General features: G+C 39.7%; 2 protein-coding genes across 7 annotated transcripts; one reads left to right on the top strand and one right to left on the bottom strand.

Annotated features, from left to right (window-relative positions):
- Window positions 1-2,435: 2,435 nt before the first annotated feature.
- ZCCHC17 (zinc finger CCHC-type containing 17) lies at window positions 2,436-8,479 on the bottom strand. Of its 6 annotated transcripts, none has more exons than XM_087939849.1 (8): window positions 8,371-8,479; window positions 7,877-8,001; window positions 7,186-7,243; window positions 6,485-6,585; window positions 5,882-5,973; window positions 4,761-4,861; window positions 4,336-4,460; window positions 2,436-3,234 (listed from the first exon to the last, which is right to left on the bottom strand). In XM_087939849.1, the coding sequence occupies exons 2-8, from the start codon at window positions 7,916-7,918 to the stop codon at window positions 3,067-3,069; spliced, it is 687 nt and encodes a 228-aa protein (XP_087795975.1). In that variant the 5' UTR covers window positions 7,919-8,001; window positions 8,371-8,479; the 3' UTR covers window positions 2,436-3,066. The 6 variants fall into 6 exon arrangements, with proteins under 6 accessions (XP_087795975.1, XP_087795970.1, XP_087795971.1 ...); XM_087939844.1 differs by having other exon boundaries at window positions 7,877-8,015; window positions 8,364-8,475; XM_087939845.1 differs by having other exon boundaries at window positions 7,877-8,015; window positions 8,371-8,475.
- Window positions 8,480-8,528: 49 nt separating this feature from the next.
- Window positions 8,529-21,182, top strand: SNRNP40 (small nuclear ribonucleoprotein U5 subunit 40). Its single transcript, XM_026702443.2, has 10 exons — window positions 8,529-8,848; window positions 11,414-11,543; window positions 12,307-12,400; window positions 13,707-13,872; window positions 15,074-15,196; window positions 17,151-17,271; window positions 18,999-19,081; window positions 19,521-19,582; window positions 20,258-20,361; window positions 20,740-21,182. Exons 1-10 carry the CDS (start codon window positions 8,702-8,704, stop codon window positions 20,787-20,789), a joined length of 1,080 nt encoding a protein of 359 aa, XP_026558228.1. The 5' UTR covers window positions 8,529-8,701; the 3' UTR covers window positions 20,790-21,182.
- The last annotated feature ends 668 nt before the right edge of the window (window positions 21,183-21,850 follow it).

Genomic DNA, 21,850 nt, shown 5'->3' with positions numbered 1-21,850 from the left:
CAGAATTTCCCAAGCAGCATTCAGTTCTGGGAGTTCAAGTCCACACATCTTTAAAGTTGTCAAGGTTAAGAAACACGGTCCTAGAGCATTTGATCTGAGTGACTGGTTATCTCCACGTATTTCCAATGAGTTTCTTCTAGAGACAATCAAATTATATATAACCCCTATTTGTTCTAAATTGCACTGGACTCTTAAAACATTTTATACTTTCCTTCTGGAGTATCAGTATGTGAGTCAAAAGTAACAGCAATGTACTTGAGTCCTTATATCAGCACTACTGATATTAATGTACAGTTAGCAATTCATGGGAAGGTCTACCATACTCACTAACCCTTCCCTCTTTGCAAAATAAAAAATTAACTGGCATGTGGTGGGAGAGAGGAACAGTCCTGGGTATTACTTTATGCCTTTGTTCATCCAATACATCTGGTCAAATTATTTTGCACTCTGTTCTTGGGGGGACACAGGTGTATGACTTAGGTATATAGATCTGGACTCATGGCTTCTGCTGGAAAAATAAGTAGTGGCTTTGGCTTTGGCTGGCCATGCCAGTTGCAGTCCTTAGGAGAATCTTAACTATAGTGACTCATGTTCTTGTCACCATCTGCTTAGATTACCGCAACACTTTGAAGATCATTTAAAGTTTTCCAGTTGATTCAAATTACAGGAGCCTGTGTGTTGACTGGTCTTTGCTGGTGGGATATACCAGTAATGTGATTCTTGCACTAATTGCCAATGGCCTTCCAGATGCAATTGAAAATGCTTAGTTATCTGTGTGATTTGGCCCTTAAATTATTTGCATTCTCCCACTGGAATAAGTCTGAGTAGTTTGATATATCCAGGAAAAATTATTAGCCGTATCCTTTGGAATGGAGGTGGGGGTAAAATTCTATGACACTGTGTGGCTGGATGGCTAGACCAGTTCTTTGGAACAACTTTGAAGTGCACATTTGACAGGCTCCAATCCCAATTACACCCCAGCTGCTCAAAACAGATAGCATTTACATCTTAATCTTAGCTGGGTTACATTTTGGCTAATCTATGTCTTCATTCACTGGTGGACCTTTTAGTGGTATATTTCTGTTACTGTGTATCATTTCTTGGGCAGCTTGTAATCTTTAGTCCTTAGGCATGCACTACACAGAGGCACTTTGCTCAAACATATATTCAGCAAAGTGGCTCTTCAAAAAATGTAGCAGCTCTATTACAGATAGAAAGTTTGAAAACTTTGAACCAAGCTGAAAACTTTGAAGCTAACACTGCTTTTCCTTGTAACATAAAAAGCAGGTAAGACCACACGATGTAGAGGCTTATGCCATCAATGTGCATTGTGCCAATCAGAGTAGGAAAATTCAATAATACATGGTGGTTTTCTTTGAAGAACTTCTGAAGATAATATAGGCACTGAGAAGTGGGGTTTTTTGGCAATTATGGTTCTTGAAGTGATTGATAGTTACGTTTATGAGAAATAGTACGATGCTAGAGGCATGATTTGCAAGACAGCTATCTTACCTAATCTCTGATCAAAGAGTTTAGTTACACACCTTATGTAAATTGCCTTAGATTTCCCAAAGGCAGAAATACAGGATATAAGCTTCAAAGTTGCCAGGATAATACAGAAAAGCTGGCGCTCCAATGTTATGTCACTGACTGCAACTCTGCATTCTTAATAGCTAAAATAATATAATATGGGTGGGGGGGGAGTTCTTTCAAGTTGGATTCAGCTCCTGGTATTTCATGGACTGGTGCTGCAGGGTTTTTTTTGGTAACAATAAGAAGTCACTAAATTGTCACTGATTTCTACCAGGCTGTTCCCAATTTAGACTAGAGCCTTGGAACTGACCAGCAGTTTCCTGTCTAAATAACAATGCCTTAAAGCAGTGCCCTCAACCTTTTGAGCACCAGGGACCAGTTTCGTGGAGAGGTTTTTCTGCAGATCGGAGGGGGTGAGGTTTTGCAGGCTGCTTGCACCCCATGGGTGGGGCTTCACTTGTTCACACAGCTTGGTTGCTGGCATGCCTTGGCCTGGTGCCAGTCCGTGGGCCGCGGGTTAGGAAGCCCTGCCCTAAAGTATAATGGTCAATGTAAGAACAGCACGCCACCCTCAGTTCCATTTATATGAGCCCACTCAGGAAATTTTCTCTTCTGGGGGAGGGAAGCAAAATAGCTCTGTGAAGGTTCACTGAGGTCTGGAGTCTTCATTTCAGCTCTTAAATCCAGTCTGGGAAGAAACAACCCCAAAATGCAGCATTATCTACTGCAAGTCACTGACTGCACCCTTGCAGCCTCCAAAACTAACAAAAGTATAATGTAAGTGAGCCCCAGACACAAAAGTGCTTGACACCCTAGTTTGTAAAGCATCTCATAAAAGGAAGGTGACACAACTGGAAGGGCTATTCCTGTTCCTTCCCCAAATCCAAAACTACAGTAAAAAGAACCCCACAAACCAAAACTTTATTCATGGTTCAAAGGTAAACACTTGGCTCGTTTCTCAGTTTTTAAGATAACTGCTCCTGTACCCGATTTCTTCCTCCTACAGTATTACAGGACAAATAGGATAACAGGAATGTGGTGGCATGATCTGTTCTTCAACCAATGTGTCCCTGTTGGGTGAGAGGGTACATTCACAGTTCCTTCTGCTGGTAGGCAGACAATAACTGGCGGATGCTGAGTCAACACACAGCTGTTCCCAAGTGAGGAAATGCACCGACTGCCAGCTCCATACAAGTTTCTGCAAGATGGCTCTGGGTTGCTCCAAAGAGGCTGGCTAAAATCCAAGCATGAAGAAATGAAAGAACGGAGTAAGATTTCACAAGAATGAAGCCTAACAACTGGGACGACCACCCAGTGGCAGGCTGCTCCTTCCTTTCCACTTTATGGAAGGAGAATAGCCATCCTTGTGATAATCCTTGAAAAACAAAAGTGATTTTCAAAGAAAGAAAAACCATTTTATCTTAACGCATCCTGCTGGTTCAGTTGTTCTTTTTCCAACTGATGACCGTCACAGGGAATGGAAGCCACAATTTTCACTGAGAACATACGCAGCGCAGAGTCAGATTCTCACTCTCATTCTTTGTGCTTTTTCTTATGATGCTTCTTTTTCCTTTTCCGAGATGGACTGTTTTTTTCCTTGCGTTTTGCCTTCTTCCGGGCTGGCTGGTTCCCATTGTCGGAATTGGTACTGTCAGAAGCCTCCAAGTCCGTATTCTTACGTTTCCTTTTTTTCTTTTTATCCTGGTCGGGAGGAAAAAAAAAATCTCTTGATGAATACATATACAGGTAGGCCCCGACTTACAACCACAATTGACCCCAAAATTACTGTTCCTAAGTGAGGCTAGTTGAGTTTCCCCTCATTTAATGATCTTTCTTGTCATGGTTGTTCACTGAATCATTGCAGTTGTTAAGTTAGTAACACGGTTGTCAAACTTGTCAGGTGGTGGCAAAAAGTGATCACATGACCCCGAGATACTGCAACGGTCATAAATATGAACCAGTTGCCAAGCATCCAATCATGTCACTGTGGGGATGCTTCAACGGTCATAAGTCATTTTTTTTCAGTGACGTAACTTTGAACAGTCACTAAAATGAATTGTTGTAAGTCAGGAAGTACTTGTATAATGGAGCTATTTCTCTGCTGTAATAAAGATCCGCCAACCCCAAAAAAAGAGTAGAAATAGAAGCTACTGTTTATTACATAGAATACAAACTAAACTACATATGCAAACTGGCATCTAATTATAAATTAAGAGTGCTCAATTTGTGCAGGGAAATTTCAGTAGATACTTTGTATCTTTTAAAGTCAGAGCTCTATGTAATGCTACAAATTCCTATCTATTTAACAGCATAGCTCTGTCAAGTAAAATTTGACATGCAGCTTTAAGAAAGTGGTACCTCTCAATGAAAGACAAAGGCCACTCTTTTGAAGACAGCAAAGTCCCACATTCTGGACAGAGAGGACCGCTGGTTTGAAAGAGGGTTCAAAAATCAAAAACCACCCTCTCTCCAGAGAGGGGGAGGGATATGACACCACCTGTTTCCTGTTTACAAGCCCTTTCAGCAGTTCCAAGAAGGCTCCACACCCATATGCACTATTCTGGTGTCTCTGAGGGCACAGATAAACCTCCAAGAAGCCTCAACAACTTTCAGAGGGAGTGCTAAAGACCAGATGACTGCACAGAATATAAATCCTTCCATTCTCCACCATTCAATCAGAACTGAAGAAACTTCTTGGATGAGAAGCAAAACAGCCTCAAGGGAAAACAAAGAAAATTCAGTTGCCTCTTGGAAAACCATTTTTGAGCAATGACCTGGTTGACTGAAAATGTCCATAGATACCTTTTTTCTTTTCTTCATAGAGTGGTGAGCTTTCTTTTCATCTTCTTCAGGGGCTGGCTCATCCTCTGGTATAAGGGTGTATTTTGTCCCTCCTGGCTGCATGAAACAATCTTTGGCGAAATGACCTACAACAAATGAATTATATAGATACATAAAATAAGGCAACCTTTTTAGATTACTCTTCTCTATCTCAAGATTTATACAGAATTCTAGATAATCGTTATACCTAAATGCTTAAGTCTCATTACATTTATGTTCTCCAATTTTGAAGAAAAGGGCATATACTGTCACCATATGGAATAAAAATATTATAGGCCAACAAATAAAAATTATATTTGCTTGGTTTCTCAACTTCTTTCAAACTCCTACCTTCTATAACTCCCTGAAAATGCACAATAAATAAAATATATATATTAATCGCATACCTGGACAACCACATTTCTTACACACAGTGTTCAAAACAGCTTCTAAAGTAATCTTTTGATTGGTATAATCTCTAAAGGAGCATTTTTTCCGTGCCTCTTGTCTGCATAAAGAAACAGAAACAACCATTAATATTAAGTTAGGAAAACCTTGTTCTACATGGAACAATGAATACATTCTAAGTTATGTCAAGAAAATTAATATTAAAAGGTAGCTTCCTGAGTTGTCACTCTCTATGATTCTTTCTAACTTACTGTCCATAATCAGAAATCTATGCAATCACAAAATTATTTTAGCAACTTTTTTATATCATCCAACTTCTCACAGCTCAAGGCAGTTTATCTACTACAAAAATACATTTCATAAATCATGCTAAAAATTACAAATGAAGCCCAGGACCACCTGTCTACACAAGTGTGGATTTCAACTCCCAGAATTCCACAGCCACATTTTAAAGTTGCCAAGGTTAAGAAATGTCTACCCAAAATGTCTGCCAAAACAAGATGGTTTTCACTACTTTGAAAATACATGTTTGTGTATAAATAAATAAATTCATTTGCCAACAGACAGCCGAGATGGGTAATTAAGAAGTGTGGGATATAAATGTGGGAAGAATCCAACACATCTTGGCATGGTATAATCATACTTATTAAACATAAAATGTTGACTGGCTATTCTATGGGCAGGAATAAAATCAACAGAAAGAGTGAAATAAGTGCTTTGTTAAGAAGTCTGGATGAAATACTGAACAGGAATCCTCTACACTACATTTTGTTGCAGAGATTCTTGGTGCAGCAGTCCCCAACCTTTTGGGCATCAGGTTTTGTCGGAAGACCATTTTTCCAAGACTGGAGATAGGTAGGAGGAAGAACAGACAACCTTGATCCCTTGAATATGCAGTTTATGGTAGGATTCACTTGGCTGCATCCAGCTGTGTAGACCGGTTAACAGACCATGGATCAGTACTCGTCCATAGCCTGGGGATTGGGGACCCCTGTCTTGGTGGTCCCTTCTACTTAGCTCAGAAGAACTGTTGAATTTTTACACTTTCTTTATGACAAGTCATACCAGAAAGACCTTTCGTACAGAGAAGAAAGATTAGAGGAATGGAGATTTTACTTACTCAAGGACAACATTATTGGGGTCTAAGTCTTTTCCAGTTCCTTGGTTAACAACTTTCATGGAAAGAGATAGTTTCAGTTTGTCATCCTTCTTCTGAAAACACAAGGCGATACATTTTGATTTTTATTTCATTCCCAGATACCCAAAAACTGATGTTAAGATGATAACAATCACTTTAAGGTACTATACTTCAATCATTGAAATGTATTAATATAAAATACATTAGCTATTCACAATGAGCTTTTTTTTCACAACTGGACTGGATATTTCAGAAGGGGTACTTTATGAAACATATAAATAACTTTTAGTTAGAATAAATTTACAGGATGGATCAATTTTTGAACTAATTTGAGATGTCTTGTACCCACATCATTCATAAAACTCAATCTCATTCAATTCCATGTTTAAAATTCAAATGAAATTAACGTTTTCTTTGAAAATTTAGATTTTCTGATTGCATGCTTTTTCAGTAACTTTGCCTGTGAACTTCAGAGTAAATGTTAAGACTGTGATATCATTCCTCTTTAATAAAGCATTTGTACAGTAAATGCTAACTATTAAATCTTTATTTGGTAGGAATCAATAAAGGAAGCCACAAATTTACCTCTTTTCCTATAAGTTTCACCCACACCTTTTCTCCAACATCCACCATCTCTGAAGGTTTGTCCACTCTACAATTTGACATTTGGCTTTTGTGAACAAGTCCTATGGCAATAACAAGAAAGTATTTTATTTTCTGCTAGAAATCAATAAAGTAGTTTTCTAAAACAACCTGTGTTCTACAAAGAAACTATTCAATTTTGCTTTCTATTCATTTTCACATAATACAAGTAATCAACTGACAACAGTTCATTTAGTGACCCTTCAAAGTTACAATGGCTCTGAAAAAAGTGACTTATAACTGTTTTACTACTGTTGCAGCATCCCCATAATCACATGTTCAAAATTCAGATGCTTAGCAATTGTTTCATATTTATGATGGTTGCAATGTCCCAGGATCATGTGATCACCTTTTGTGACCTTCTAACAATCAAACTCAATGGGGAAGCCAGATTCACTTAACAACCATGTTCCTAACTTAACTGCAGTAATTCACTTACAACTGTGACAAGAAAGATCATAAAATGAGCAAAAATCACTTAACTGTTTCACTTAGCAACATAAGTTTTGGTCTCAATAATGATCATAAGTCGATGATTAGCAGTGTAAGTTTTATGTAAGCCACCAAGGTTACTTGGGAATTGGTACGCTCAAACACTTGTAAGTGGAAAAGTAACACAATAGTCACCACATAATTAATCAAACCTTGTTTTGGGGTTCCTGGGATTTTTATAAATGCTCCATATTCTGTCACAGAAGCAACCTGTAACAAAAATACATACAACCACTCACAAACAAAGCACCGTTTATTAATATACTGTCTCCTTACCCTGCTCCCAATAACAATGGAAGCTAGTACAATATTCTTAGTTTTGTCTATCTGATGCTAAAGATCAGGTAGCCTCTTGAGATCTGTTTGGAAATATCAGAGGGAATACTTACATAAATATGGGTCCACTAGTGTGCTATTTCTTTCACTGAATCTTCTCTATCTAAAAATTGTCTCCTTAAATTAAAATTCTATGTATACTTGGGAATAAACCTTATCCACTTTGGCATGGCTAAGATTATATATATATATGTGTGTGTGTGTGTGTGTGTATAAAATTCAGCACCAAACTACCAACTGATATAGCACAATTCCACACTATTTCTAAGATGTTATTCAAGAAACTTTACCAAAGCCCGTTACTTAGTTCTAAATCTATTGATTAGATATCCTAGCCACTTATATAAAGTATTTTTTAAACAATAGACTCATGTGTTAATTGGAAAAAAAACACCCATTTTTATTAAACTTATATCTATTCAACCTACCTGAACTTGTTAACTGTGAAATCACATTTTTGTTATGTACTCAATCTCATCTCTGAAAATTAACTGTTTGGGACCCTACCTCTCCTTGGAAAACAGCATAGAGTTCTGGAAGTTGATCCATGGCTTTCAGCTTCCACCAACGGAGTTTATGCCAATCTTCTGATCAAGTTTCTTTTTCTATATTCTATATTATCCCCTTGGCAGCTAAAAAAAAAGCTCTTGTATTGAAAAAGAAGCAAAGTTAACGGAGACATATTACAAACAACATACAAGTTTCAGTAAAGAACAGTAAAGCGAGTTCAAGCTTTTTATTTTTCCACATTCCGGTCAGCGTGTACATCTTACTCCCTCCCTCCCTCCCGCCCTCCCTTCCCCGGCAGCGGATGATGGGAGCCGTCCTTCGCTTCCAATTTCACGTTCAGTGTTGGACTACAACTACCATTAATTTACCTCACAGGACAAACCGTTAGGAGAAAGTGACAGGCCTAGTTATCCTTGAGAAGCCAAACTGAAGAGAATTTAAAACTCGAAACCGCCTTCGCCCGGTCCTTTTTGCCCCGACTCACATCTTACCGCCGTCCAAGACTCAAACCAGGACCTCCACTCCAACCGCCGTCTTCGTTACCCGCCGCCCTCAGAGCGCAGGCAGCCTTCTTTCTCCTCCCCCCCCCCGCTCCTTTCAGCCAATGGGGAGACAGAATAAATGCAGGGTCGAGTGGGTCTCGACCATTCGGCGTTCTCCGTGTTAAGCGTAGCGATCCCTACATCTTGGTCCTCCCGCCTCCTCGACAGCGTCTTGAGCCAACCGGCGTCGGGGAACGGCCGTGTAAAGAACCAATGAGGAGAAGAGGGCGTGGCCTTGTGGCACTGTTGGACCCGCGCGGCGGTGTTGAGGGCCAAGAAGATGATCGACCCGCAGAAACGGAAGGCTCCTGGGCCGGATATGGCTTTGGTGGCGGCGGCTGCGGCTGCTAAGAAACCCCGCCATGAGCTCATTTTGGGGCCGGGTCCCGGAGCCGGGCAACCGCCTCCGGGCGCCTTGTTGCAGGCGGTGAGTTTCTCCCTGGGAGAGACGCGGCTAAGTTTTTCCTTGAAAATGGATGTTGGGCTTTTCCCCTTCAGAATCGTTTAATTCAACGTCATTTCCTAATTCTCATGTCTTGTCTGCTAAGCCGATTCAGAATTTTATTTTGCATTAGGTTACCTGCTTGCTACGTTTTGGGGTAGAAGATGAGGGTTACAACAACAAACAACAGCAATAATAACTTTGCAATGACAACATTGAAACTCTTTCACATTTAATATGTGAGTGCACCAAAACAGTGCAAACTGACTACAGAGCTAGACATGATTGAGTTGCTAAATTAATCCATTGGTCATTGTGTAAAAAATACACCTTGGAACATAAAGTGGAAAAAATTGTCATTGAAACATAAAATGGAAAAAAATGTCAAAAATGAGATGTCTTGTGGGACTTCCGAATACAGACGGGACGGCATTTAGAACACAATACGCTGCATGTCACAGTTGTCGAAAACTGAAGCACGTAATTTATTGATATCGCTGTATCAGGAGATACCAGAGTTTAAAAAAAACCTGGAAATGTACAATTTATTGATATCGCTGTATCAGGAGATACCAGAGTTGAAGAAAAAGAACTGGAAATGTACAATTTATTGATATCACTGTACCAGGAGACGCCAGAGTCGAAGAAAAAGAACTGGAAATGTACAATTTATTGATATCGCTGTACCAGCCGATGCCAGAGTCGAAGAAAAAGAACTGGAAATGTACAATTTATTGATATCGCTGTACCAGGAGACGCCAGAGTTAAAGAAAAAGAACTGGAAATGTACAATTTATTGATATTGCTGTACCAGCAGATGCCAGAGTCGAAGAAAAAGAACTGGAAATGTACAATTTATTGATATCGCTGTACCAGGAGATGCCAGAGTCAAAGAAAAAGAACTGGAAATGTACAATTTATTGATACTGCTGTACCAGCAGATGCCAGAGTCGAAGAAAAAGAACTGGAAATGTACAACTTATTGAAATCGCTGTACCAGGAGACGCCAGAGTCGAAGAAAAAGAACTGGAAATGTACAATTTATTGATATCGCTGTACCAGCAGACGCCAGTCAAAGAAAAAAACTGGAAATTTTTTTACAAAATATCGCGACCTGGCCATTGAAACTACACGGTTATGGATGAAACATGCAACAGTGATACATACCCATTGTCATCGGGGCACTTGGTACCATGTCCAAGAATTTTACAAAACACATCAAGAAATTGCAAAAGCCTGTGCTACTCAGAACAACATACATTATAAGAAGATACTTGGTTGATACCTGGGATGCTGGCAGCAACCCGTATCAACCGTCAGAGCCAGTCAGTGATATTTGTGATACATTTTTAAATGTTCAGTTGACTGAGTTTCATGTTTAATGAATAAGAGATAATAAAACAACACAATCCCTTTAAACACCATCAAACAACAATATCTGCCTATGGGGTCATTGTTGCTCTCTGAGCTTTGAAGGGTTTTAGGGGTATGAATGGATTTCCAGAGAAAAATTGCATCCCTACTCAGGTGACCTTGAGGATACAGATAAACCTCCAAGTGCCTCAACAACCCTCTAAAAGGATGTAAATGACCAGCTTTCTGCAAGGAATATAAATTCTTCCATTCTCCACTACCATCCAGTCAGAGCTGAAGAAGCTTCTTGGATGAGCAGCAAAATCTCTTCAAAGAAAAGAAGAAGAAAAGTCTGTGACCTGGATGACTGAGAATCTCCATAGACTCTGAGCTTGGCTGCTTTCCTGCAGATATCTCATTACCCAGCTAGGTAACATCATCAGTGTGAGAAGGGAGTGGGGTTTGCTCTCTGATGTTACACTCGTTAAGGAATGAAATGTTTGCAAGAAAACAACCAAGCTCAGAGAACATCAGGGATTCCTTGTTGCAACCCTGAGCTACAAATACTCTCTTCTATTAGAATATCTGCCTATCCCAAATTCTTGATAGGTGGATAAAATTCCAAATCTAGCCTAATCTCCTAGCTGAATGTACAACAAATGATGATAATCATCATCATAATCATTAAACTTTCATGCTGCTTATGGTTATACTCTTTTTGTCTATTAAACTATTAAACTTTCTGTTAAACGTGTATTTGCTGCATTTTCCCAAATGTTGCTTAGTGAATGTGATAAGTGTTTGTTCAATTTATTAGGATGTTAGTGCCCATATTAAAAGCGATATGGATAATATAGCAAGCCTATAAAAATACAGAACAAACAATAATAAACTTACTGATCTCTTTTTGTGTGAATGCTGGTATTAATGGAATAACTGTTTACAGATTATGAATGCAATTTTTTCTAATTCATTGTCTGCAGTTGGACCTACAGTTTCTGCTACTTTAGCCATAGCTATATGTTTGCATTTTCTATTGGTTACAATATTTATCCTGTTTCTTAGCCTTAAGTGAGAAATGTCTGAGCCTTTTCAAAATATATAGATGGATTTTCTTTCTCACTTAATTTTTTTTCTATCAACAGTTTGTGCTTATTTATAACTTCTTGAATATGTTGCCTTTCCTTTCTATTTTAGGGCCCTCCAAGATGTTCCTCTTTGCAAGCACCCATAATGTTACTTTCTGGTCATGAAGGAGAGGTTTATTGTTGCAAGTTTCATCCTAATGGAGCCACCTTAGCCTCAGCTGGGTTTGACAGGTTGATACGTAAGTCAGTTAATTCTGTGATCTTCCTTTGAGCGCGATAGGCTTGTTAGAGCTTTAGATTAGGTATTCTCAGAAGAGCCATTCCATTCTAGTGACAGTAAATAGAGACATACTTCTAATGTAGGGGTTCCCAGCCCACGGTCTGTAGACTGCCACCAAGCCACGCTTGTTTGTGCAGCCAGAAACCGGGCCACACAAACAAGCGAAAACCCCATCTGCGGAATGCAGGCAGCACACGAAACCACACACACCTCTGGTCCATGGAAAAATCTCTCTCCACGGAACTGGTTCCTGGTGCTCCAAAGGCTGGGGGCCACTACTCTAATGATGTGCACTGTTAAGTAGTTTTTAGCAGAATTTTATTGTCATTTACAAAAGAATGCTTTACCCTTTTCATCCTTTAGAGCAGGGGTCTTCAAACTTGACAGCTGTAAGACTTGTGGACTTCAGCTCCCAGAATTCCTCTTCCAGTCATGTTAGCTCAGGAATGCTGGAAATCCACAAGTCTTAAACTTGCCAAGTGTGAAGACCCTTGCTTTTGAGTAAGCAGAATTTTACTTTCTCTGTGCTTGTCTGTTGCTAAATATGTCAATTATAGGTCAAATATTAACAGCACTTTCACTTTTTGCAATCTTAAATGCAATATCACCCGCCTAATTGCATTGTGTGTATTAGGCACCTTTGATTTGAAATGGCTGTTTAAATATATTTCAGTTTTCAGGGTAAATACTATACTTAGGCTTGATCCTCCCTCTCATTTCAGTCCTATGGAATGTGTATGGTGACTGTGATAATTACGCCACTTTGAAGGGCCACAGTGGTGCAGTTATGGAATTACATTACAACACTGATGGCAGGTTGGTATTCAGTGTTTTTTTTTACATTTTGTAGAATATGCCAAAAATATTTCTCAGCTTTTGAAAACAAGTAATGATCTGTGATTTGACCAAAAAACAAAAAAGAAAACCACAATAGGAGTGAAGAAAACTTTGTTCATATAATATTCATATGTTGTGTTTTATTGTTTCTATGGTTTGCTATTGCTTTTCTTGTTTTCTTTGAAAAGGATCCCTGAAATATTTTTTTAAAAAAATACTTTGTTACTATAATCTACATATAGCTAAAGTGTGTGTGTGTATGTGTGTGTGTGTGTGTGTGTGTGTAAAAGATAAAGGTTTCCTTGTCCAGTCATGTCCGACTGCAGGACGCGGCGCTCATCTCTGTTGGTGAGGGAGTCAGTGTTGTCTTGAAGACAATTTCTGTGGTCATGTAGACAACATGGCTATATGTCAAAGGCGCAGAGAATGCTGTTATCTTTCCACTGAAGTAGTACCTATTTATCTACTTGCATTTGCATGCTTTAGAACTGCTAGGTGGGCAGGTGTGTGTGTGTGTGTGTGAGTATTATGTGTGTGTGTATACATTAAAGTACAATATACAGTACAGTGTATAAATGTACATTAATGTGCATATATAAGTATATTACAAAAAAACCCACATGTTTTGAAATAAGTGACTCAGTTTTAAAGTAAGAAATAAATCATACTCATAGCAAATCATATACTCCAGTGTTTACATTGAATTGATAACGAGCCAGTTCAAAGGCTAGAAGGGATATACATATTTTTTCAATATAGGATTTTAAGCTGGATTAACTCATTTTAAAATTGTTCATAGAGCAATAAATGTCAAATTTCCATTCAACTTGAATAATCCAAAATCTTTAAACCTTATTTCTGCTCTCAAAACTATACTAATACTTTAAATATCAGCTTAACACACAAGCCAGCCAAAAGCATATGAGTCAAAATTTCCTCAAAGATACTGCACCTTTAGCATGAACAACTCAAAAGGTACTTTTTTAGAAACTCCTACAGTAAAAGAGTGCTGCATAATATAATCTATTATGTGTGTTAAGTTTTTAGTCGCTAGGCTATGCTTGTTGCATAATTATCTAAAATTTTAATTGTAGCAAAACAAACATGGTAGCCTTTTCCTTTAATGCTACAGGCAATATTAAGGTGAGCCCCCCTCCCCCCCAATTGAGTTCCTGTCTATATCTTTCTCTTATCTAATGGATCATTTTTAATGCAATAAGTAATTTCTTTAAGTGTTGAGAAGTACCAGCTTTATAAGATTCATAGCCATTGCCTTCTTTCTCAGCATGCTGTTCTCGGCCTCCACGGATAAAACAGTAGCAGTATGGGATAGTGAGACAGGAGAGAGAGTGAAAAGACTTAAAGGACACACTTCATTTGTCAACTCCTGCTATCCAGCAAGACGTGGACCTCAGCTGGTTTGCACAGGCAGTGATGATGGGACAGTGAAGGTCAGCATTTGTACTATATTCTTGCAGAATAACAGTGAGGGCTGGTTTGGTGCAGTTTTAATTACAGAGCAAGAAACTTGGAGACTAAGTTCCAACCCTGCCTTAAGCTAAAAGCCAAACAGGATGGCTTTAGGCTAGCCTTTCTAACTGCCAGTCTTCCTGGTTGTCTGTTAGAAGCCAATGACTTTCAGCCTCTTTTAAACAAGTGGTGCCATTTTTTTCTCTTTTTTTAATACTTGGTATTGTGATTCTGTTTATATATAAGTGTTTGCTATTTTTCCACCACCCCCCTTCCGATAGAGGTACGCATATGTCAGAACAAGCCTACAAGAGGAAAACTAGAATTTTAGGAGAAGCTCTATAGGCCAGAGGTGTCCAGCCTTGGCAACCTGCAAGGCTTGTGGACTTCAACTTCCAGAATTCCCCAGCATGTGCTGGTGGTTTTACCATCAAAATATGTACAGCTGGGTTCTATACCATGTTTGTCATCTTTATAATGAACATGAATAAGGGGGTTTGTTTGGGGGGATTTTGTCCCCCCTCTGGATGCATATCTCTTCTCAACCATACATCTGTAAATCTGGGGAGTGACACACAGTAACTATCTTCAGTACTCCTTCCCTACACAGTAACCTCCTGTCTTATTTTGCCGCCGAAAAAGGCACCGGGTCTTATTTTCGGGGGATGTCATCCACTGACTAACCTCACTTGCGCACGTCACCCCCCACCCTCCTTTTTGCTGTCAGAGGCCTTCAGGAACTTCTTCTGCAGCTGGCAAGACTTTCCTGAAGGCCTCTGCAGCCGATAACAGAGCTCCAGATCGATCCGGAACTTTGTTATCAGCTACAGAGGCCTTCAGGAAAGCCTTGCCAGCCTTGCTGGCTGCAGAAGAAATGGGCCGGTAAGGCAGGTGTCGGGGTGTGCGAGACCTGGCTACAATTGTCCAAAGGTAAGTAGTAGTGAAGCTCCACACCCCCCCCCCCCATCTGCACGCCAGCTTAATTTTTACCTGTGTACTCTGGAGTGAGCAGGATCTTAATTAGGGCTTAGTTTGGGGGTAGGGCTCATCTTGGGTGCACGTGTAAAAATCAAGCTAGCACTTACTTTCAGGGTAGGTTGTATTTTCAGGGAAACGGTATCTATATCTAATTATCTTTCTCACTGTGTATGTGTATGTATAAAATAACACTTTTTTTCTTAGCTCTGGGACATCAGGAAGAAAGCGGCTGTTCAGACCTTTCAGAACACCTATCAAGTATTAGCTGTGACCTTCAATGATACCAGTGATCAGATAATATCTGGCGGGATCGACAACGATATCAAGGTCAGTTGACTTGGTCCAGGAAGTCAGGCTTCATATTTTATTTTAAAAGCTGATTTGTTTTTCTTCTTTCACTTAGCGCTGTAAAATAAAACGGGCAGCCCCAGATAAAATGGGTTAAAAGCATAGATGGTATGAAGGTTTTCTAATTTCCTCTGGCATTTGAAATGTAAATTCTTTCATGAGGGTGAGTAGGCAGTGCTAGTTCACTCTGATATTTCAAGTTTTTCTAAGAACAGGAATAGAAAATGGGTTTGGCTAGATGCCCCATATGTAGGCTATGAATAATGCGGGGCTGCAGGTGAGAGGGAATCATCTCTTTCCACACATGTAAAACTTTTTTGGATTTTATTCCTAAAATATCACTGTTTTTAATACAGGTATTGACCATACTTGTCCAAAATTTCTATGGCTAAGGAAGACAGTTGTTAAGTGAATTCTAATCCATTGTACAACCTTTCTTGCCACAGCTAAATAAATCACTACAGTTGTTAAGTTAGTAACAAGGTTGTTTAGTGAATCTAGCTTCCCCATTGACTTGCTAGTCAGAAGGTTGCAAAAGCTGATAATATGACCCCGGGACACTGCATCCGTCATATATAGGAGACAGTTGCCAAGCACCTGTATTTTAATCACATGACCATGGGGATGCTGCAACAGTCATAAGTCAGTTTTTTCAGTGGCATTGTAACTTTGAACTATCACTAAATCAGGGGCACCAACCTTTTGAACTTCAGGGACCACCAAACTCATAATTGTAACTCCCGGGGACCACTAATATGAATTTTGACTGACGGTGGCTTGCCGACGTTGGTGGGAGAGAGAGAGATCTGATCTAACCTCTCTCCCCCACCCCCCCATACACACACACACACACACACACAAACACACAGAGGCGGGGTGGGATTCAAATTTCGTAACTGGTTCTGTGGGCATGGTCTAATTTGTGGGTGTGGCTTGGTGGTCATGTGACTGTCTGGGTATGGCTTGTATGTAAATATATAAATATTGATTTTTTTTTTTTTATAAAGAGCAACTTTTTCCCAAAAGCAGGCAGGCAGATTGAGTTGCTCACAGAATCACAGATTCATTCAGAAATCTCTGAAATTTGTTAGAGATCTGTGTATCTACCATAGGCTAGCTGAGTCTGTACTGCTTCAGTCTTAAGGAAGGTTCGACTCTGCTTAAAAGCAGAGCCGAAGATCTAAAGATTAGCTGGAAAGCAAGAAATCCAACGATTTCCTGCTTCTTAGCTAATCTAAATCTCCCGGCACAGCAGAATAGCTGATGGTTGGAAAAAGGAAAAATAGCAATTTAGCAGGCAAGTTTGCCAGGTAAGGAGTGAGTGGGCGGGAAGGGTTCCCGCGGGCCATGTGGGCAGTGCAGCCTTGTGTTCCTGCTCAGCCTGGATTAATTGCTTTGGAGGGTGCTCTGGGAGTGACATTTCTCTCTGAACCACCAAAATTTTCTTGCGGACCACCAGTGGGTGGTCATTGGCGACCGCTGCACTAAATGAATGGTCAAGGACTACCTGTAGAATCAATTGCTGGAAAGAAATCCCTGTATCTGGAACATTGGTGTAGGCTAGAAGTCTTTTTACGACAATTTAAATGTGACACTTTTTAGGGCCTTGTTTTATTTATGGCAATTGCTTCTTAGTTTCTAGTGGAGTGGTGGGGTGGCCTAGAGGTGGAGAACTGAGAATCAAAAGCTATGAGTTCTATCCTAGTTAGAGGCAGATATTTCTCTCCCTGGGCATACTGAGAATATATCTGCTGAACAGAACTCCGCATTGGTGACAGGAAGGGCATCCGGCCAGTAAAACGCTCTGCTAGCTCCATTCAGTTGCCCAGACTCCACCCGCAAGGGATTATGGGGTCAAAGATGATGATGACTTCTTAGTTTCTAGTATGTCTTTCAAGTGTAAAATGCCAGGCCTGTGTTAAATCTCTTAAAGGTATGGGACCTTCGTCAGAACAAGCTAACTTACACAATGAGAGGACATGCGGATTCTGTCACGGGCCTCAGCCTCAGTGCTGAGGGCTCTTACTTGCTTTCCAATGCAATGGACAATGCAGGTAATCACTTTTTCCCTACTCTCTTTCCGTACTTCCAGGTATGGTATCCTCATCAGTTTCTCATAAATGGCAAGCAAACGAGAATAGCAATAGCACTTAGACTTATATACCGCTTCATAGTGCTTTACAGCCCTCTCTAAACGATTGACAGAGTCAGCGTATTGCCCCCAACAATCTGGGTCCTCATTTTACTGACCTTGGAAGGATGGAAGGCTGAGTCAACCTTGAGCCGGTCAGAATTGAACTCCTGGAGTGAGCTTGCAGTACTGCCTTTTAACTACTGTGCCACCATGGCTCTTATTGCGCACCTATTTATTTCAAAGTTTTATAAGGCCACTTGTAAAAAAAAACAACCATGGCCAGCTCACAACCATAATAAAACTATAAACGGTGATAATAAGAAAAAACAGGGGCCCAATCTATCATTTACATCCATTCAGCGATACAGTTCCTGGGATTCAACTTTACTGTCCCAGCGTCTGGGTGGAAAGCCAGCTGTTAGGAATAAGTTCCTAGGCTTTGAGATGCAAAATGCAAGAACGAAGGACAATGTTTCATTCATATATGACCAGAAGCTCTGCATCTTTACATTTAAGTACATTATTTTCTCCTTCAGAGCTGCCAGGTTAATAGCAGATAATCCAGCTGCTAGAAGCTGATTTGTAGATAGACTGCTTTCTGGGCAACTGAATTTTCTGTGCCACTCTTCATCAACTTAGCCAATTTGGGTTGGACTCTTGGGTGCCACATGTGTTCAGGTAGTGCTCAACTTACGAGCACAATTGGGAACAGAATTTCCATTGCTAAACAGGTGGTTAGTTATTCAGTTATTAAATGAATCATGCAGTCATTAAGCAAATTTAGCTTTCCTCCATTGGCTTTGCTTGTCAAAAACCGGCTGGAAAGATCCTAAATAGCGATGACATGACCGCAGGATGCTGCAGCCATCTAAATCCATGCCAGTTGTCAAGTGCCTAGATTTTGATCATACGGCTATGGGATGCCACAATAGTCATTTAGTGCGAGGACCAGTCATAAATCATTTGTTTCAATGCAGTTGCAACTTCCATCGCTAGACAAATGGTTGTGTAAGTCAAGGACTCCCTGTAATAACATGGCCATGGTAAATTGACTAACAGCACTCTTGGTTCTAGAGCAGGGGTGTCAAACTTGCAAGCCGGATGCATCACACGCTGGCCACGCCCACCCCGGGTTTAGCGAAGGAAGAAAAAGTCGTACTGTTGTGTGATGACGTGACAATGAGAGTTTGACACCCCTGTTTCAGAGCAACGGTGGTGTACGGACGAAAATTCAAGAATGAGAGATAGAATTGAGTGACAACTTTCTGGTGGAATCCAAGGAATGAAACAAAAAGATAAAAGAACAATAAAGAGAGAATCCTACAATGGTTGTAATGCCACTTCCTCATTCAAAGTGAGAAAGAATTTTAAATTATCCTCTCTCGATTTGAACTATAATGTGTGAACATTCAGCACTGGTGTTGAGTTTGAGTATTTGGCTTTAAGCTGTCCTCCCAGGGATCTTTAATCTTGGCTGTCAGGGAAAACTGAGATGATCTACATGTTGCAACTTTATTTGATGTTATTGTTGTTATTATTGCATTAAAATCACATTTTAGCAGCTGGCTGGCAATTAAACCTGCATTATGAGCCAATATCGACATAATTAGCTCTGGATGCTACATGCTGGTTTTGAATTTGTTCTAGTTCGCATCTGGGATGTTCGGCCCTTTGCTCCCAAAGAAAGATGCGTGAAGATACTCCAAGGGAACGTGCATAATTTTGAGAAGGTAAGTGAAGTGTTGGCTGAAACATTGCTAGTTTATGGCTGGTAGTTGAAAGTTAATTGAGGAATAAATGGCTTTTAAAATTTGGAATTGCTGCAAACACTTTAACAAGGCCTCTGTTGGAAATTAACGCGTGGGATAAAATTCCAACTAGAGCTGTTGCAAAAAAGTTCCCTTCCCTGCCCCCCCCCCCCCCCCCCCCATGCAGTTGTCGTTTTCAATAAATTAACCATCTTGACATTCACAGCCTATTTCATAGTAAGAAAACAAGATGCTTATAGTGCTGGCAATAAACTATGGTATAGAACTTCAGACTAAGGTTTCAGAGGGAAACCATTCCCAGAGTATTGTTAATATCGCAAGCCCTGGTAGATTTCCTTTCAGATAAAAATAAAGAACATGAAATACGCTTGGAATTGGACCATGTTTTCTTGTTTGTTAGAACCTTTTGCGATGTTCCTGGTCCCCAGATGGAAGTAAAATCGCTGCTGGATCTGCAGACAGGTAAAAATCTGCTGGTTTAACTTTTTAACATTTAAAAGGCCCCCCCTCTTTATTTTAACATAAAATAAATACACGCACGCATACACACACAGTTATACTTAAAACCAAGCTGCTCCAGAGACTGTCTTGATTAGTCTTAGTTGCAGTGGTCACCTACCTTCCTTCCTTCCTTCCTTCCTTCCTTCCTTCCTTCCTTCCTTCCTTCCTTCCTTCTTTCCTTCCTTCCTTCCTTCCTTTGTTTATTTTTACTGTATTTTGTTTAGTCATTTGTATTGCATGTTCCTTTTAATTTACAATTCACAGAATTGTGTTTTGATCGGCAGGGTCTAAAATGCATAACAAACCAGTTTTGCAGCAGTACATTCAGATTAATTGATTCTAATTCCAGTTATACATGGTTGTGTTAAGTAGCTGCAATTCACTGGTCTGAAGCTGGCTTCTGAAGTTGGCAGATTAGGACCATGCTCGAAACTGTTTAATTCTATTAACACAACAAAGTAATACTAAAATGCACATCTAAACACTTAAAAAAAAGTTTCTCTACTGGTATTTAATGTGGATAAAACAAGACTATATGTTCAGCAGCTTCTGTGTTTATATATTATTTGAGAGTCAGAAGGAAATTGGTCTATTATGTGCAGGCAGTCCTTTATGTGTGTTTGTCATCATACACAGGTTTGTTTATGTGTGGGATACAACCTCCAGAAGGATCCTCTACAAACTTCCAGGCCATGCGGGTTCAATAAATGAAGTGGCCTTTCATCCAGAAGAACCAATAGGTAAGTCCTCCCTATCCACGGCCAGAAACGTTGGACGTATCTGCCGATTGGTGAAATTACTCTTTTTAATAATCTGTTAACATATCCTGAAGGAGCCCTTCTTACTCATTCATTGCTCTTTTAGGTTTGCCTTGATGCTTAGGTTATAGATCAGAGGTCTCCAAACTTGGCAACTTTCAGACTATGCTGGCTGGAGAATTCTGGAAGTTGAAGTCCATAAGTCTTAAAGTTGCCAAGTTTGGAGAGCCCTGTTAATAGATATTTAAAGAAATGCCTTAAAACACAGATATTTAAGCTGGTGAAATAAAACGAGCCCAGAATGATTCAAATGGGGCCTTTCACTTTCCTTTTAACCAATTCTGCATTCCTTTTTGCCAGTACTTTCTGCATCTAGCGACAAAAGACTATATATGGGAGAGATCCAGTGAGGAGGAACAGAAAAGAACCATGGATTAATTTGGAAGATTTGCAGAACTGGATTGCTTCCAACCGATTTGAAAAGAAGGAAGAAGAAGATGGTCCATGAAGAGACTACAGCTGTCATGTTTCCTAGGCAGCGTTAAATCATCATCTGTATCCTAAAAGATCTCTTCTTGAATTCTTTAACCTTATTTACAGAAGCCTAAAACATATGACAGTCCAACTCCATAATTTTGATGGATGCACAAATGCTTTATTTTATCTTTAAAACGTGCTTTTTCTCTCTTTTTTAAAAAATGGTTTTGACCATGGTAAAGTGGGGAAGCAGCGTTTAATATTGCATGCTTCCCTGAGATTCGTATGTCATTTTTATATTAAAAAATGAAATGCCTTGTAAAAAATTGCAGGTGGAATTTATTGACATATATGTCTTTTGCCAATATATGACAGTCCAGGGGCATAAGACTGGGCTGGATACGGCAAAGTTACTGCGTTAAATAATCCTTACAGTGGGTAGCAGCATGCTAGTGTAATACTTCATACAGATCTAATTAAGATTGTTTTTATTGGATTTTGTAACTCAAAAGGATAGCCTAAACCAAGTGCAGAATCACTTGTCTGATCAACAGTGAGTATCGCCCAAAATAACCCATTCAGAAAGTGATTAATTGATAACAATGGTATACTGTACGGGATTGTGGATGTGTACATTCACATAAGTAGTCTGGTTCTTTCTCAGTAAATTGCGCCTGCTCTTTCCATTACAGTACCCTTAAGTGTAGGAAATGTATTCGAGAATGTATTGAAAGGGTTTTTTTAGAAAAGGAAAAGCTTATTTGAGGGAGCACCCCCCCCCCAAAAAAAAAACCCGTGTATGGGTGTGTGTACAGTATATTCTCAGTACACCAACTTTGGAAGTTGCGCTTCTGTAGAGACTGTAAGGATACACCTGTCTGATTCAGTAGTGGAATTCAACCTTTTTAAATACCCGTTCTATAAGAGAGCACTTTGTGCATGTGCAGCATTCAAAAAAACGCCGATTTTAAGCTTCAAAATATCTATTCAGCGC

The sequence above is a fragment of the Pseudonaja textilis genome, chromosome 10 (assembly GCF_049901715.1).
Source record: "Pseudonaja textilis isolate UNSWEBS1 chromosome 10, rPseTex1.2, whole genome shotgun sequence".
NCBI classification, from domain to species: Eukaryota; Metazoa; Chordata; class Lepidosauria; order Squamata; family Elapidae; genus Pseudonaja; species Pseudonaja textilis.
This window is presented reverse-complemented; position numbering and strand designations above follow the sequence as displayed.